At 40.7% G+C, this 16,231-nt stretch overlaps 1 protein-coding gene and 2 non-coding genes across 12 annotated transcripts in view; all 3 read left to right on the top strand.

Annotated features, from left to right (window-relative positions):
• htt (huntingtin) overlaps window positions 1-16,231 on the top strand; it is a 63,124-nt gene that overhangs the window by 17,630 nt on the left and 29,263 nt on the right. For 6 of the 10 annotated variants that reach the window (XM_061988199.2, XM_061988189.2, XM_061988194.2 and 3 more), the window contains 29 exons: window positions 2,904-2,981; window positions 3,078-3,481; window positions 6,392-6,518; window positions 6,601-6,716; window positions 6,805-6,916; window positions 7,760-7,897; window positions 8,516-8,674; window positions 8,770-8,867; window positions 8,941-9,080; window positions 9,191-9,254; window positions 10,748-10,848; window positions 11,057-11,203; window positions 11,391-11,511; window positions 11,601-11,746; window positions 11,828-12,012; window positions 12,137-12,351; window positions 12,431-12,557; window positions 12,647-12,771; window positions 13,325-13,435; window positions 13,558-13,635; window positions 13,889-14,112; window positions 14,223-14,301; window positions 14,410-14,571; window positions 14,642-14,697; window positions 14,779-14,927; window positions 15,009-15,145; window positions 15,232-15,348; window positions 15,767-15,889; window positions 15,988-16,231. The exon at window positions 15,988-16,231 is cut by the window's right edge and continues 16 nt beyond it. In XM_061988199.2, coding sequence (XP_061844183.1) covers window positions 2,904-2,981; window positions 3,078-3,481; window positions 6,392-6,518; window positions 6,601-6,716; window positions 6,805-6,916; window positions 7,760-7,897; window positions 8,516-8,674; window positions 8,770-8,867; window positions 8,941-9,080; window positions 9,191-9,254; window positions 10,748-10,848; window positions 11,057-11,203; window positions 11,391-11,511; window positions 11,601-11,746; window positions 11,828-12,012; window positions 12,137-12,351; window positions 12,431-12,557; window positions 12,647-12,771; window positions 13,325-13,435; window positions 13,558-13,635; window positions 13,889-14,112; window positions 14,223-14,301; window positions 14,410-14,571; window positions 14,642-14,697; window positions 14,779-14,927; window positions 15,009-15,145; window positions 15,232-15,348; window positions 15,767-15,889; window positions 15,988-16,231 — 4,083 coding nt within the window. The remainder of the gene's footprint in view (window positions 1-2,903; window positions 2,982-3,077; window positions 3,482-6,391; window positions 6,519-6,600; window positions 6,717-6,804; window positions 6,917-7,759; window positions 7,898-8,515; window positions 8,675-8,769; window positions 8,868-8,940; window positions 9,081-9,190; window positions 9,255-10,747; window positions 10,849-11,056; window positions 11,204-11,390; window positions 11,512-11,600; window positions 11,747-11,827; window positions 12,013-12,136; window positions 12,352-12,430; window positions 12,558-12,646; window positions 12,772-13,324; window positions 13,436-13,557; window positions 13,636-13,888; window positions 14,113-14,222; window positions 14,302-14,409; window positions 14,572-14,641; window positions 14,698-14,778; window positions 14,928-15,008; window positions 15,146-15,231; window positions 15,349-15,766; window positions 15,890-15,987) is intronic. The other 4 variants (XM_061988192.2, XM_061988196.2, XM_061988191.2 and 1 more) reach the window with 2 other exon arrangements.
• LOC133570414 (small Cajal body-specific RNA 14) lies at window positions 13,682-13,811 on the top strand. The gene has a single exon (XR_009810182.1).
• LOC133570413 (small Cajal body-specific RNA 14) lies at window positions 15,464-15,593 on the top strand. The gene has a single exon (XR_009810181.1).

The raw sequence follows: 16,231 nt of genomic DNA, 5'->3' as shown, positions 1-16,231 counted from the left end.
GTTGAGCCTCACGTTTATTCGTCCCTCCCTTCAAACAGGGAGAACGACGTCTCCTTTTTTATATCAGTCTCAGCACCTGAGAGCGTTTATTTAACAGTAGAATAACTGAACACAGTGAGCTGTCTTTTCAGTCATTCACAATATTTATCTCAGTGGGCGTAGAGCAAGACCGCCAGTATGGCGTCACATTAGTGCCAAAAATCCGAGCGCATAAAAACTGTTATCGCGCGCTGATTCTCCACTTCGTGCGCGTGCGCGACACCCTTTTGCGCGCGCGCGGTGCCTTTCTGCGCTCTCGCCGTCTCGGTCTGTGCGCTGTCATGTTTCGTTTTGGTACTTTGGGGGCGGGTATGCTTAGACGGCCCCTTCTTTCTGATTGGTCAGGCGAAAAATGCTCAGAGCCAATCAGGAGTATAGCAGGGCGGGTCATCGTCAATATGTATCAAGATTTACGGAGGAAGAAGTGGATAAAAAAATGTCGCGCGCTGATGAAGGTTATTTCATACCACATAAACACAATACAGGGTAATACAAAATGTGACCCAAATAAATAATAAGACAACAAACACCATAATCACATCTTTCAGCCAGAACTGGTCCACCAGCAATAACATCAAACCATAACATTATTTTATATTTTCACTTCTTCTTGAACATTTGTTTTCTAATTTATGGAATTTCTTTTGATTCAGCCATAAAATTAATGAAATAATCTTTGAATTTTGTTTTTAAAATGTTAAAAATAGCCTTTTAATAATGTATTCTGAAACAGTTTAAAATAATCAGAGAACTGACTAATACTGACCCTACACAACTATGTTGCACAATTAAGTCATTTTATTTTAAAGCGAAAGAGGTTATTTCAACAGGTACAGCATCCTATGTCATATCTACATGTAATACGATTTGTAACAAGGCAAACCGTTTGTAAATTGGTCGAAAATCGAGCAAGTTATGGTAATTTAATTAGTACATGTACCATTGACATCAATGTAATGATTGAAGCTAGCTGTCCGAGGTAAGATGGCTACAACGTTGCTACGCTGGAGAACCATTGGTCATATGAAAAATGCTCAGAGCCAATCAGAAAGGAGGGGCCGTCTAAGCATACCCGCCCCCAAAGTGCCAAAAAGAAACAGACAGCGCGAGGAGAGATGCCAGGAGTACACAGAGAGCGCACGAAGTGGAGAATCAGAGCGCGATAACAGTTTTTATGCGCTCTGATTTTTGGCACTAATGTGACGCCATACGCCAGCTTTAAGCAGACGGTTGAGCACGTACAGGGAGTCTTGTGACTCGCCAGTGAGGAGTTCTGCAAGGTAACAAAAATTGTGATTACAAGCCTAATGTGTCATTTTGGGAATATTTTAGCTTCAAATCGGATAGATCGTTTTTTTCTCATAATCGTGCCCCACAGTGTTTTGGAAGAGAGTTGCAAGTTACGCGCCAGCCCCCACCGAAGAGCTATAAACAAATCCAGACGCCGACAGAGGGGGCGCAGGCTACGTGATGCGAGAGTATATTTCAGCCTGAAGTCGCCTATCACTGCACTCCTTCTTCCAAGATGCAGCCTGCCCTGAAAATCTGACCATGTGCTTATTCTCCTATCAACTTCAGTACTTTTGCCCCTTTGTGCTTTATAAGGCTGCAATACGTCCAGTACGGAAAGGGGAAACATTATATTGCTCTTGTAGTTTAGATGCTACACCACACATAATAAAATGGTAAATTACATTTCCAGAAAACTATCAAATCTATTGTGTTCACTTCAATTGGAGACACCTGTAAACATCAATTGAAATGAGGATAAAAGGGCATTTGGACATCCTGGGACAAACGAACGTTCAATGCATACAAAGATTTTGACTGGACCATGAGGCCAACATTGAACTACGGTATATGACTATTTGACAGCAACTACGTATACAATGTAGCATTAATTGATTCTATAAATTTTTTGACAATATCAAACTGTCAGCTGTCACTCTCCCCCTCACAAGCACACAACAACACACAAACACAGACAGCTGGCTTAGCATGTCATGACTTGTCATGGCTGCACAAACAGTTGTACCAAACAGAACTCTTAACATCACATACAACATCAAAGTGGCTATAATTGCTGCTCCCAAGCTCTGGAACGACCTACCCCTGAGTGTTAGACAAGCCTCCTCTCTTCCTGTTTTTAAATCTCTCTTAAAAACATACTTTTATTCCATGGCTTTTAACACTGAGTGATATCCATCCTGCAATGGCGCCCCATAATACACCTGCTGTGATCCTGTTTTTATGTTTTTATGTTTTTATTAATTCTATTTTAATTATTTATTTTTTATCGTGTTCTGTTTGTGTTGTGTTGTGTTTGCTCGGTACTCGTTTTATCTTTTAACCTGCTCATTGTACAGCACTTTGGCTACCCCTGTGGTAAATTTTAAATGTGCTTTATAAATAAAGTTGATTTGATTTGATAATAAGTAAAACAAAAGAGGAAGGCATTATCAACATGACGACACACATGAAAAGCGCTGCCAAGATGGATCTGGCCTTTTCAAATGTAAAGAGTTATGTTTTTCAGGGATTTCAGTGACATTCACAAGTTTTAGGAAAAATCCAGATTTCATGATTTTTACACAACCAAAAAAAATGCGTCATTACTAAGTCTGCCTCATATTAGTAAATGGACCACATGAGCCTGCCTTCATTCACAACTTAGCGCGCGTGTCTTATATAGTATATACGAGAGTGCGTAACTTCAAGTGCGTAAAAAAACACAGACGCAGTATTACATATACAGAAAACAAGAGTAAATTGTAATGGTTATTTTTGGTACAAATCAAATGACCCCACTTTAAATATTCAGTTTTACATGTATATCTTGCTGACCTTAAAGTTGTTCTTTACAGGTAAAATGCTTTCTGGGGAGGAAGATGGTTTGGAAGAGGATGCTGAGAAGTCTGAAGTCACCACTGGAACTTTCACAGGTGAGTTCAGCCTGGATGCTTAAAGTACAGTAACTTGTATACGCACCTGTAGAATATCAACAACACAATAATTGTATGTAATTATTTACACTTCAGCATCTGTTGTGGGAACAGATGGCTCCTCTGCGGCCCAAGTGGACATCATCACAGAACAGCCTCGGTCCTCCCAGCATACTCTGCAACCCGGTGACTCGGTGGATCTGAGTGCCTCGTCAGACCAGGGCGGGGGGGCAGGCGGGACATCTGCCTCAGATACTCCTGAGTCACCGAACGACAATGAAGAGGAGATGCTGAGTCATAGCTCAAGTGGTGGGGCAAACGTTACCCCAGAGACGGCTGACTACATTACTCCAGAGAACTCTACTCCAGAAGGAGGGCCACTAATGGAAGGCAGCTCACTACTAGGCACCATTGACAGCTCACTCCCACCCAGTGACTCCTCCCAGACTACCACAGAAGGACCGGATTCTGCTGTCACCCCCTCGGATGTTGCAGAGCTGGTCAGTGTAATTGTGCATACGTGTAGTGGTTTTTTGATATTAACTGACAAACTCCTTTGTTTTTATTTGTGTTCGACTCCTTTCATTTACTTCTTTTTTAAGGAGACAAATGTTTTTAAAAGCTAACTTCTCCTTTGTCAAAAATAGGTTTGTTGCTCTAATCCTAGTTTGCTCAAGGCCACTGGTGCAGCCCAAGCTTTATGTCAATTAATTTATTCTTTGTTTGTCAGTTGATTGAGTTCAACGGAACCATTTTATCAGATATATTTTAATGCTATCCAGCACTGCTACATTGCATTACAATTCCGAGCATCTCTGTCTATTCTAACTATTCTACCTGGATGGTTTTGCCCCCTTTTCTTTTTATCTTTTCCTGACTGTCTTAGTTGCGCACGTCGTTGCCACAAGTGACAGCACCATCTCCCCCCTCGCCAACGTCCACTGAGGGTCCCGATGCTACAGTCAGCGACTCTTCTATCTGCATTGCTTCTTCTTCATCTTCGTCTCTCTCTTTCTCCTCCTCTTCTTCCTTCTGTGCAACCTCCTCCTCTAGCACAAGTGACAAGGTCAGACCATTGGACATTGTATGCCGAGTGGGAGGAGCTTTAACTTTAACCATCTTGCTTTCTTCTTTTTATTCTCTCCCGATTCACTTGTTATTGTTGATTTTCCTTGTGTTTTAACAATAACATGCTTTTCAAGCCTTTCTTAGAAAAGCAACAACCCCTGCCATCTTGATAGGGCCTAATCTTGAGTTTACTTTCCAGCATGATGACCTATACCCTCCAAATGTGTGTGCCCATGAATTGCCAAGATTTGCCGAGAGGCTTTTGTTCAAATAGAGGACTAATTAAGTGAACATAGTTATTTGATGCCCTGATGATTTTGTAAATTTAACCCTTAAAAATATTTGAACAGTCCAGAATTTTATGGTACTTTTATTGTTACAGAAAAATACAGCATATCAAATAACCTTCTGCAAAAAATAACATTGAATAAATATTTTACATTAATTTGTATTTAATTAAGTAAAATAAGTATTTGATTGGCAAACATTCTGACTCCCACAGACCGGTTATGTGCTCATAAAGCACACAAATAAGTCCTGTCCCTTTAAGAAAGTACAGCGTTCCCTTGCCACTTCAGAGTTCACTTACCGCTGTGTCAGTTACGGCTGCGTATCGATTATTTTAGTAATCGAGTATAATCTATTGATTAATCTATATCTAAAACAATAGTATATGTAATATATGTATTAGTTTGTTCAATTAATCGAGTAATTGGATAAAACACACTTTGCAGCCTAAATTAGTATTTTCTGGAAAATAGTTGAAATAAAGATGATTTTTTTGGCTTGCCGTAACCATCATTATTTTTTTCTAATAAATACACATCAACATTGAAATTACACTTTTAAGGTGTGTGCATTGATTAAGAAACAAACAAACAAAACCTCCGCTGATTGCTACCTAATTCAAAGTTTCCGGCACTCCATTTAGTCCAGATATGATACATTTTTATTAGTTACTCTCATTAAACGATTAATCGAAGAAGCAGAATATAATTCGGATATTTTTTTCTTATCGAATTAATCAATTCAATGGAATAATCGTTGCAGCCTGAGCCTCTTTGCATCGCGAATTTTAAATTGAGTGTATAAAGTCAACATAAGAAGTGTTTAAATGAGTGTGTGAAAGCTGTGTGGAGTGCTTATGAATATGTTAAATGCATATAATATTCGTATAAGTTATAAAATAGATAGCGTACTGACTTCCCGGAATTTTCAGAATTAGAAGAGAGGGCTGTCAAGAGAGTTGGAAGCCAAGTCACCAGGAAAAGTGATAGTACCACACTTAGCTGTAATGGCTTGAGATCCTGGAGTGTTCAAGAAGACACATGTACAGTCTGAAGTTTGACAATCAACACCTGAATGACTCAGACAAGGCTTACTGAAGGAGAATGATATATGGTGAAATGAGACCAAAATTGAGCTCTTTGGCCTCAAGTGAACTCAAATTGTTTGGAGGCAGTGAATAGTTGAATATGAGCCCAAAAACAGCATCCCTATTGTCAAACATGGAGGTGCAAACATTTTACTTTCGGGTTTTTCTCTGAACAATACCTCGAGGTGATCAACTAGAAGAAACGTCTGCCCTCTGTGCTTGCCAACAAGGTTTTCTCCAACAAGTACTAAGTTATTCATTTTGCAATACAATACAAAATAATTCATAACTTTTATTTAATGTGGGTTTTTTTTGCGGAACTTTATTTGACATTCTGTCTCTCCATTACACTTCTGGACTGTTCAAATGTTTGTAATGGAGTGAACTTACAAAATCAGCAGGTGATCTAATACTGGACTCATTTCCCCCACTGTACCGTCCATTTTTTGTAAATAAGCATTGCTCATCAATTAGTTCATGTAAATTGTAAACAAATCCCAAAAAGTTTATGTTTCAATTTTCCATTCCTTCTTCTGGAAGGTTGTGTTAGTCATGGTTGAACAGAGGCCTCAAGGCTATGCTTTTTTCCCTGTATGAAAATTACTTTTTGTTGTGCTGAGCCAAAGCATGAATCCCTTTTTGCAACATTTGACTCAAAACAGAGGTATACACTGTTTTACATGGGGAGTTTAATGTTGTGGTAATATTGTGTAAAGAATAAATCCATCTTTGTGCTACAGTACTTGCAAGTGGACTTTTTCCCAGAAGCTCTGTCATCCCTGATCCCTGTTTTTGCAAACATAGATACAGAATAGTGCTTCCTTATGGGGGGGTAACATATTTAGAATAGTTTATATTGGAGGAGCTATGAGATCAAGTCAACTATGTAGAACATTTATATATCATCCTAATGTGGTTGAAATGCATGGTGTAGTTCATTGAAGATTCCCTGTGTGTGTCACATAAGGTGCTGGATGGCAGTGAGAGCCAGTACTCAGGCATGCAGATTGGAACTCTTCAGGATGAGGAAGATGACGGAACAGCACCTTCTTCCAGAGATGAAGCTTCAGAAATGTTCCTGCAGTCAGCGCTCGGTATGTTTGCTTACACACAAGAAAATGCACATCCGTATTTGTACTGGAAAGTTGGTCAGTGACTGCGCATGTTTGTGTGCAGCTTTGAGCAAACCTCATCTCTTCGACGTTCGAGGTCACAACCGGCAGGGTTCAGACAGCAGCGTGGACCGCTTCATACAAAGGGAAGAACCCGCAGACCCTGAACCTGACAGCAAGGTTAATTACTACAAGTCAGCATTTAAGAACGCAAATGGTGGTAAAGATATCATGTCTTAATTTGATTACTTTTCTTTGTTTTTTTTAGCCATCAAATATTAAGGGTCCAATTGGACACTATACTGACCAGGGAGCGGAGCCACTTGTGCACTGTGTGCGGCTTCTTGCTGCCTCTTTCCTGTTGACAGGACAAAAGAATGGTCAGTATGATTTAGGTGAATTTCAGCGAGTTCCAACGTAAACTGAAACCATCAGAAGTCTAAACGGTCTACTTGAAGCGAGGTACATTGCCCCGCATTAACTGAAAACTATCAATAGTCTGAGTGGTGTACTTGAAGTTTTGTCATGGGTTAAAGGAGCTGTTTGCAACTTGCTCAGTTACATTTTTCAAACCTAAAAAATGTAACACCACCACCGGCTAGCTTATGTTACCATTAGCTGTTTTACAGAACAGATTTAATACATATGTGTCTATATTTTTTAGAATTAGAAGTTAAACTTTGCAAAACACTTCCACGCAGACCAATTTAAATGTTTGCTTTGATGGGGTTTAATTTTTTGTGTCCGTACATGCACGCATTTCAATGGTGCGTGCCCACCTTCAGGAGTAATCTTAACGTACAAAAAGATTAAAAAAAAGGGATGTAGGGGATGTTTAAATCTCTCCCAACACCACCCTTGTGTCATGGCGCATTATATTTTTGATGTAGATGTCCATATCTGCTGTACAGACTTACTTTACAAAAGAGAAGTGTGGGATATTTCTCTTGTTGCCTTATTTGTATTATCCTGAAAGTTTGAACTAGGTAAAGGGTGGGTCGCAATGATCGACAATCTACTTACCAAACCGTGACATACAGCAGTTTCAAAATACAAATGTTCATGTTAAAGTGCACTTGCTGGCAAACAACCTGTGAAAAAAACTGAACTGATTTATCCAAAAATCAACATAGTTCATCAGATACTATAGCAGTATTTATTAATGTTGATCTTCAACATGTTGCTTTGTCTAACACTGATAAGTTAAGTTTGTGTATCACCAGGTCTGATCCCTGACAAGGAAGTACGAGTGAGTGTGAAGGCTTTGGCAGTCAGTTGTATTGGTGCAGCTGGGGCACTGCTTCCTGAGTCTTTCTTTAATTCCCTCTACCTGGAGCCGCTGGACGGCATTCCATTGGAAGGTAAAAAATACATTTAATATGAGTATGACATAACCAAAAACTTTTTCAGATGCTGTATTCATTCACACCACCAAATCATTGGTGAAACGTAACACTCTTTAACACTTTAACTTTAACACTTTAACACTCAAAACTTAAACTAAACACTCTGGGCTTAAAGGTTAAGTGTTCCTCATTAGAACACACACTCCCACACAATCATGGGGATTAATGGAGTAAAGCCAACAGTAAAACACCTGTTTTGTTTCTTAAGCTTCCAGTTTGTAACTTTGTGGTGCCAGATGTATCTATTTGTCTGTGGAGTTAGGAGTAGAAGAACAATCTAGCCTTGCATTGCATATTGCTATTTTGCCAGAAGACCTCAAAGCTAATTGAAATACTCTTATTTGTTTTTTGGGTATTTGCCTTACAATATATGTTGCAGGTATAATATTTAGTTTGGCTCACAACTTAATGTGTGTTTTGCCTTTGTCAATTTGATAACTTTTATTTATTTATTTTTTGCTCTCCCCATCTATTGATTTTTTTAATACCTAGGTTTCTATCCTATTGGGTGGTATTTAGTTTAGAACGCCTTCCTTTGACCCTGTTATGTTTCAATTTGATGTGTCCTTTCAGAGCAACAGTATGTCAGTGATGTGCTGGATCTCATTGACCATGGGGACCCACAGGTCAGAGGGGCCACTGCCATCCTCTGTGCAGTCATTATTCAGGCTGCGCTCACTAAAACACGCTACAACATTCACAGCTGGCTGGCCAGTGTGCAGAGCGCAACAGGTCAGTGTGTTTTCAATGTCATGTCTTGATGCATAAATACAAGGGCAACAAGCAATCATTTCAGAGTCAGTCATTACGACTTTAACCCTTTTTAGGCAACCCTGTGTCCCTGGTGCACCTGTTACCCTTGCTGCGAAAAGCCCTAAAAGACGAATCTTCAGTTACCTGCAAGATGGCTTGCTCTGCAGTCAGGGTGAGTGTGTGTTTGTGTTTTCTTTGTGTGTAATGGTGTAGCTTTTTGTAAGCGCAATGTATGTGTGTTGCAGCACTGCATCATGACTATATGCAGCAGTACACTTAGTGAGATGGGCCTGCAGTTGGTGATCGACCTCCTGGCTCTGAGAAACTCTTCATATTGGCTTGTCCGCACTGAACTGTTAGAGACCCTGGCAGAGATGGACTTTCGGTAAGCGTTATGAATTATATTTTCTTGGTTTATCTTAAATAGTGTGCTTATGCTTTATATCTCAAAGATAAAATGTATTTAAAATGAAGGCGTTTTTTTTTGTTTCCCAGGTTAGTTCATTTCCTGGAGCGAAAGACTGACACCCTGCACAAAGGCGAACACCACTACACTAAGGTATTTACTCAATTTCTAGACCCCTTTTGCAGTAGGGCTGTCTTGGACTAATGATTTTTGTAGTCGAACCTTATTCGTTAGATTTTGCCCATAGTTGATGATCAGTCAAATCTATGGCGGCGTTTGCAAGAGAACAGATTATGGTATGTAGTACACTGACTCGTCACTAGGTGTCAGTCATGTCACATGGATGTACATATAGCCACAGGAAGGGAGAAAAATGATAATGAGGAACGCCATGATTATATGACCCTTTCAAATTTAATTAAATAAATGTAAAGATAAACATCAAACAGAAACATAATAACTAAGCATAAAATATGATTATATTAATAACAATACAATCCACTACTTTGCTGGAAAAAGTATTGGTAGCAGGAGACAGTGAGGAAAGAGGGAGAGGAAGGGATGAGTTACGGCAGGGTCTTATGTGTTTCGCTCTTGTCCATTACAGAGTTAATTTTAAAGAATGGATGGTTACACCTGTAAACTTGCTCACTTTAACTTTATTTAAACTTCATTAACATGCACCTGGGGATAGGTTGATTGGCAACACTAAATTGGCCCTAGTGTGTGAATGTGAGTGGGAATGTTGTCTGTCTATCTGTGTTGGCCCTGTGATGAGGTGGCGACTTGTCCAGGGTGTACCCCGCCTTCCGCCCAATTGTAGCTGAGATAGGCTCCAGCGCCCCCCGCGACCCCGAAGGGATTAAGCGGTAGAAAATGGATGGATGGATACACACACTGGCCATACTTCAAGGATTAAACAAATGTAATTGTCTTAGCAGCACACATTAGAGACATGAGATGGTATGAATTTTAGTACCCTAGGTCCCAGATTTAGCCCAATGTTTTGTGTCACATTTAAACCGTTACCCCAGCAACCTCTGTTGACTAGGAACATTTACATTACTGTACATTTAGTTTGGAACACTACTGGCCACTGCTTTATTTAGGAAAAAACTCAACACTAAACGTAAAATGATCTTCCACCAACCACACATTCACTTCTATGATGAAGGGATAATAACATAACGAAATGTTAGAGTATGTTTAAAATTCTGATGCTTTTAAATGCACCTTCTGGCGCACTGATGGACAATAAGGAAGTATTGTGAATACATACACCTGGGGATAGGTTGATTGGCAACAGTAAATTGGCCCAAGTGTGTGAATGTGAGTGTGATTGTTGTCTATCTGTGTTAGCCCTGTGATGAGATGGTGACTTGTCCAGGGTGTACTCTGCCCTCTGCCTGAGTGCAGTTGGGATAGCCTCCAGGCCCCCCACGATACCATATTCTATGGTGTAAATTTTGCTCCATAGTCACATTTTTAACCCTCTGTCAGAGGGTTGAAAACAGTTTGTGGAGACATTCCCTTTGGATGAAAATAAATCAGACTCTGAATCGAATTGTAGACTATTCTAAGACACCCCTACTATGCAGTGTTTATTTTAATTTTAAATAAATTTCATAAATTTTTTTTCATTATAGCGTCTTCGGCTGCAGGAAAGGGTTTTAAATGATGTAGTCATTTGCCTGCTGGGAGATGATGACCCCAGAGTCAGACATGTGGCAGCTTCTGCTGCCAGCAGGTACACTTTTTTCTCAACTAATTTGTCCAATGTCTAATTGGTCAATCCACAATTTCTCCCACCTTCATCCACTATGCAGATGTAACCTAAACATAAACAGAATGTCTGAAATGTGTGGACTATGATGTGATTTTTGTTTTTCTGTTTAGGTTCAACTGTCACATGGAGGTTAATAATGATTTGTTTCCCTTCCTTTTCTGACACCCAGACTGGTTTCTAGATTGTTTTATGACTGTGACCAGGGCCAAACAGACCCTGTTGTTGCTATTGCCCGAGACCAGAGTTCAGTTTACCTGCAGCTGCTGATGCATGAGGCGCAACCCCCCTCCCAATTCACAGTGAGCACAATCACAAGGTAACTACATATCTACTACACGGATCCATCAAGTTAAAGATATTACAACAATTTAAACTCAGAGCAAATGTTTGATTTGATAATAAATGTAGCTTTCTCCTGGCTCGAATGAAGTATTTGACATTGCAGAATGTTAGAAAATGTGCTAAATTACGCTTATTCTAAAGTCTTTTTTTCTGTGTGCTAGGACTTATCGGGGCTTTAACCTGTCCAACACCGTTTCTGACGTAACTCTGGAAAACAACTTGTCTCGGGTCGTCACTGCTATCTCCCATGTGTTCACATCCTCTACCTCCAGAGCCCTGACTGTGAGCTCTCACATTCATTTTGCATTGGATCATCTCGCAATTGAAAACTAAATGAATTATGTAAATTTGTGTCATTTTTTTCTGTTAAGTTTGGCTGCTGTGAAGCGCTCTGTCTCCTGGCTTCACATTTTCCAGTGTGCACATGGAGCACAGGCTGGCACTGCGGCTACATTAACTCCCTTAATAGCGTTTCATCTCGAGCCAATCTCAACCGCAGCCGTGGCAGGGCCCTCAGGTCTGTGCACACAGTTACCTACATTTTATTTCCCTGTATATGTATATATGTCTGATTTTTCTTTTTGTCCCTCTTATTAAGTCTTCCCCAGTCTAGCAGTGCTCCATCCTCCTCAATCTCCAACTCCTCTGCACCTGATGTGGAACGAAGGACTTTAACATTGGGAGTGACCAACATGGTACTCTCCTTACTGTCATCTGCCTGGTTTCCACTGGATCTTTCTGCACATCAGGATGCTTTGATGCTGGCTGGAAACCTGCTCACTGGTGACCGATACATAGAAATGACCAACAGCTAATAATTGATGTAGCTTTGAAATTGCACTTTAAAGAGGTACAAATTGATCAGAACAAATTGCCAATGTTCTTTTTTTCATTTTTGCCTTTTAAGCAGTGGCTCCTAAATGCATGCGCAACCCCTGGGGTGGAGAGGAAGAAGGAAATGGTGGCAACAGTGGAGGATCAAATAAGATTGAGGAACCCTGGGCAGCGTTGTCAGAGCGCTCCCTGGTGGCATTGGTGGACCAGCTTTTTTCTCACCTGCTGAAAGTGCTCAACATCTGCACACATGTTCTAGATGACACTCCGCCAGGACCAGCAGTTAAGGTTGGATTCTCCCAGTACATACAACATCATTTTTGTAGCAATGAACAGAATGTGTAAGTCATAATAACTCTTCCTGCAGGCCACACTGCCCTCCCTGAGCAACACTGCCTCCCTGAGTCCGATCCGCAGGAAGGGCAAAGAGAAGGAGGCCTCCGATCCCAATGCTTTGCCTTTGAGCCCAAAGAAAAGCAATGAGGTTAACTCGGGTATGTAACACACAAACCAAAGCACCCACCAGACCTCTTTGTTTTTTGTAAATATTTTACAAGTTTTCTTCCTTTTTGTGGGGGGGCAGGCAGAGCTATCGACAGTACAAGTGGGACAGCTGTAAACAAGTCTAACACTCTTGGCAGCTTCTATCACTTGCCACCTTACCTCAAGCTCTATGATGTTCTGAAAGCAACTCATGCCAACTACAAGGTGATTTTGAAAAATATCCTTTCTCGTATACCAGAAACGTATTTAAAGTTGCTGTATGTTATGGATAGACAGCTGCAGAGATGCCGCTATTTTTGACTGTGTTGAGCATTTACTCCCGACCTCTTCCAGTTTTGACCACGTAAACTATGGCGCATGAGTTATATTTGTTGTCAGCCACTGTAAGTGTTTTGGCAAAATGTAGCTACTAAGATTAGCTAATGTTGTAGCTCATCTACACAGCATGACTTCAAATTGTTGATCGATTCTGTGGGACTGCTTTTGTGTATGTGCACGCACTCTGGGAGTGTACGTGTATGTGCGACAGTGAGTGAATGACAGCCGTTATCGCCAGTGACTCGGTTTGGGCCAAACTGCAATTTATTTTAAAATTGGTAAATTGTGAGACATAGACATTTCATTGTTCAATCTGTTCTTGTTAACCACTGTTTGTAACATTTGCTCACTAGTGCTAATGTTCTTAAATATTTATTTTATTTTATTTTTTTTGAGGCGTTGTCATACAGCAACTTTAACTTGTTTTTGTTTTTGCAAGGTGACGTTGGACCTTCACAGTAGCCAGGAGAAGTTTGGGGGTTTTCTGCGTGCTGCTTTGGACGTTCTGTCTCAGCTGCTGGAGCTGGCCACACTCCATGACATCAACAAAGTGAGTATCTCTCTAATGGACAGTGTCAAATAATTTGTAGGGGGTTAGCTCACCCGTTCTACAAAACAAGGCCCTTCATTAGAATGCATTTTCAAAATTGTCACATTTTTCTTCCTACATAGTGTGTAGAGGAAATTTTGGGCTATCTCAAGTCCTGTTTCTCCCGAGAACCTACCATGGCTACCATTTGTGTTCAGCAGGTTAGTACATGGCCTAGATATGACAATGGTTAGTCTTGGATAGTGTGTGGCAGTTTCCATACGGTTACAACACTGAGCAGTGTGTTGCCACCAGGGACTCCACACAGAGTAAGGTTGGATCCTGCCGACAGGGCCTGTAAAGGCGTTGGCTTCCCTGTGCGATGGTTCCATACACTCTTTAATTTAAAAAAAGGCATTCAGTGAGAGGATGAGTTTGAAAAATAAATTATTTATAAAATCATTTATTTTTCAGTTGTTGAAGACCCTATTTGGCACAAACTTGGCATCCCAGTATGAGGGTGTTCTGAGTGGACCGTGCCGTGCCCAGGGCAAGGTACTTCGTCTTGGTTCATCCAGCCTCAGACCAGGCCTGTACCACTACTGCTTCATGGCACCATACACACACTTCACACAGGCTCTGGCTGATGCCAGTCTCCGTAACATGGTGCAGGCTGAGCAAGAGCAGGACACCTCTGGGTGGGTCTAAATGCACAGACCAGATGCAAGAAAATATATTTTTTTAAGTGTGCCATCGAAAATGCATTGTGATATGTTAAATTATTTGGTACTGCTTCATCTATTTCCAGATGGTTTGATGTGATGCAGAAGGCGTCGAACCAGCTGAGGTCCAACATCGCAAATGCAACACGCCAGAGAGGAGACAAGGTAATATATTTCCCATTTCCTCTGGGTTAACTGATGTCAGATTACCAAATATGTGTTATCAAATAGGATTTAGCTTCAGGAAGCTAAATAATTTCAATGTTTACACAGAATGCCATCCACAATCACATCCGTCTTTTCGAACCACTGGTGATTAAAGCCTTGAAGCAGTACACCACCAGCACATCTGTGACTCTGCAAAGACAAGTTTTGGACCTTCTTGCCCAGCTTGTGCAGCTCCGAGTTAACTACTGCCTGCTGGACTCTGATCAGGTTCGATGGATATGCTGAACTCTATGATCTGCATTTGTTTATTTTTCCTTACCACTTGTTTTTGTTGCAGGTCTTCATAGGGTTTGTCCTGAAACAGTTTGAATATATCGAAGTGGGACAGTTTAGGTATGTTTCCTCAAGTATCCATTGACTATTTAAAGTAATTGTTACATTTTTTTACAGGATACATTTTGTGTTTTCTTTCAGAGATTCAGAGGCTATCATACCAAACATCTTCTTTTTCCTCGTACTGTTGTCCTATGAACGTTACCATTCCAAGCAGATAATCAGTATCCCCAAAATCATCCAACTATGTGATGGCATCATGGCAAGCGGAAGGAAAGCGGTCACACACGGTGATAAGAGCACAAAAGAAACACTCCTAAAAATATTTGTTAATACAGTACTTGTAACACAACTTTTTGTTATTTCTGCAGCAATCCCTGCCTTGCAGCCAATAGTACATGACCTGTTTGTCCTGAGGGGCTCAAACAAGGCAGATGCAGGCAAAGAGCTGGATACACAGAAAGAAGTGGTGGTTTCTATGTTGCTCAGACTTGTTCAGTACCACCAGGTACGCTGTCAAGTGATTGCAGCGATTTTCACATTATCAAGACAAGGCTTTCTTTCGTGCCTACATTTTTTTCATGTGTGGTGCAGGTTTTGGAGATGTTCATCCTTGTTCTACAACAGTGTCACAAAGAAAATGAGGACAAGTGGAAGAGATTGTCCCGACAAATTGCAGATGTGATTCTTCCCATGATTGCCAAACAGCAGGTAACGTGTTATTTAAAAAAAAAAAAGCAATACCTTCCATTTGTTGCATTATCCTTTATTTGTATTCAGCAAGTTAGCACTGTGTATACATGACAGTGGTTTGTTTGGCTTTTGTGTGGCTGTCTCCATATGGGTACAGCACTAAGTAGTGTGCTGCCACCACGGACTCCACACATAGTGAGGCTGGATCCTGCCGACAGGGCCTGGAAAGACGTTGGTTTTCCTGTGCGATGGTTCCACACATTCTATAATTTAACATATTTAGTGATACGTTCTATAATTTAATGTATTTACTGAGAGCATTGAATTTGATAACAAAATTGTCTGTTGTAATTTATCATTAGACTTTTACAATGCTGTGGAGACGTCCATGCTGCAATAAAATTGGCAAAATGTTTAATTTGGTTTATCCCGACAGATGCATCTGGACTCCCCTGAGGCTTTGGGAGTTTTAAACACACTTTTTGAGACCGTAGCGCCCTCCTCTCTTAGGCCTGTGGATATGTTGCTCAAGAGTATGTTCATCACCCCGGCTACTATGGTGAGACATCACCACTTGCACAATTTTAGTAATGTAGCTAAGCATTCTTTTTTTTTTTTTCAAGTTGATGAACTATAATCCATGTCCCATTACTTTAGGCATCTGTGACAACAGTCCAACTGTGGGTGTCCGGTATCTTGGCAGTGCTCAGGGTACTAGTCTCTCAGTCAACTGAAGACATTGTATTATCACGAGTGCACGAGCTGGCCCTTTCCCCGCATCTCCTTTCCTGCACCACTGTCCACCGCCTCCATCAGCACAGCCCCTCCCCAAATGGGCCACCTGCTTCTGATTCATTTACCAATCAAGAACCTAACGGTAATGCACAAAAAGCCGTGCCAG

Source organism: Nerophis lumbriciformis, linkage group LG27, assembly GCF_033978685.3.
Source record: "Nerophis lumbriciformis linkage group LG27, RoL_Nlum_v2.1, whole genome shotgun sequence".
Classification (NCBI taxonomy): Eukaryota; Metazoa; Chordata; class Actinopteri; order Syngnathiformes; family Syngnathidae; genus Nerophis; species Nerophis lumbriciformis.
The sequence above is the reverse complement of the archived record's forward strand: the minus strand, read 5'-3'. Positions and strand labels throughout refer to the sequence as shown.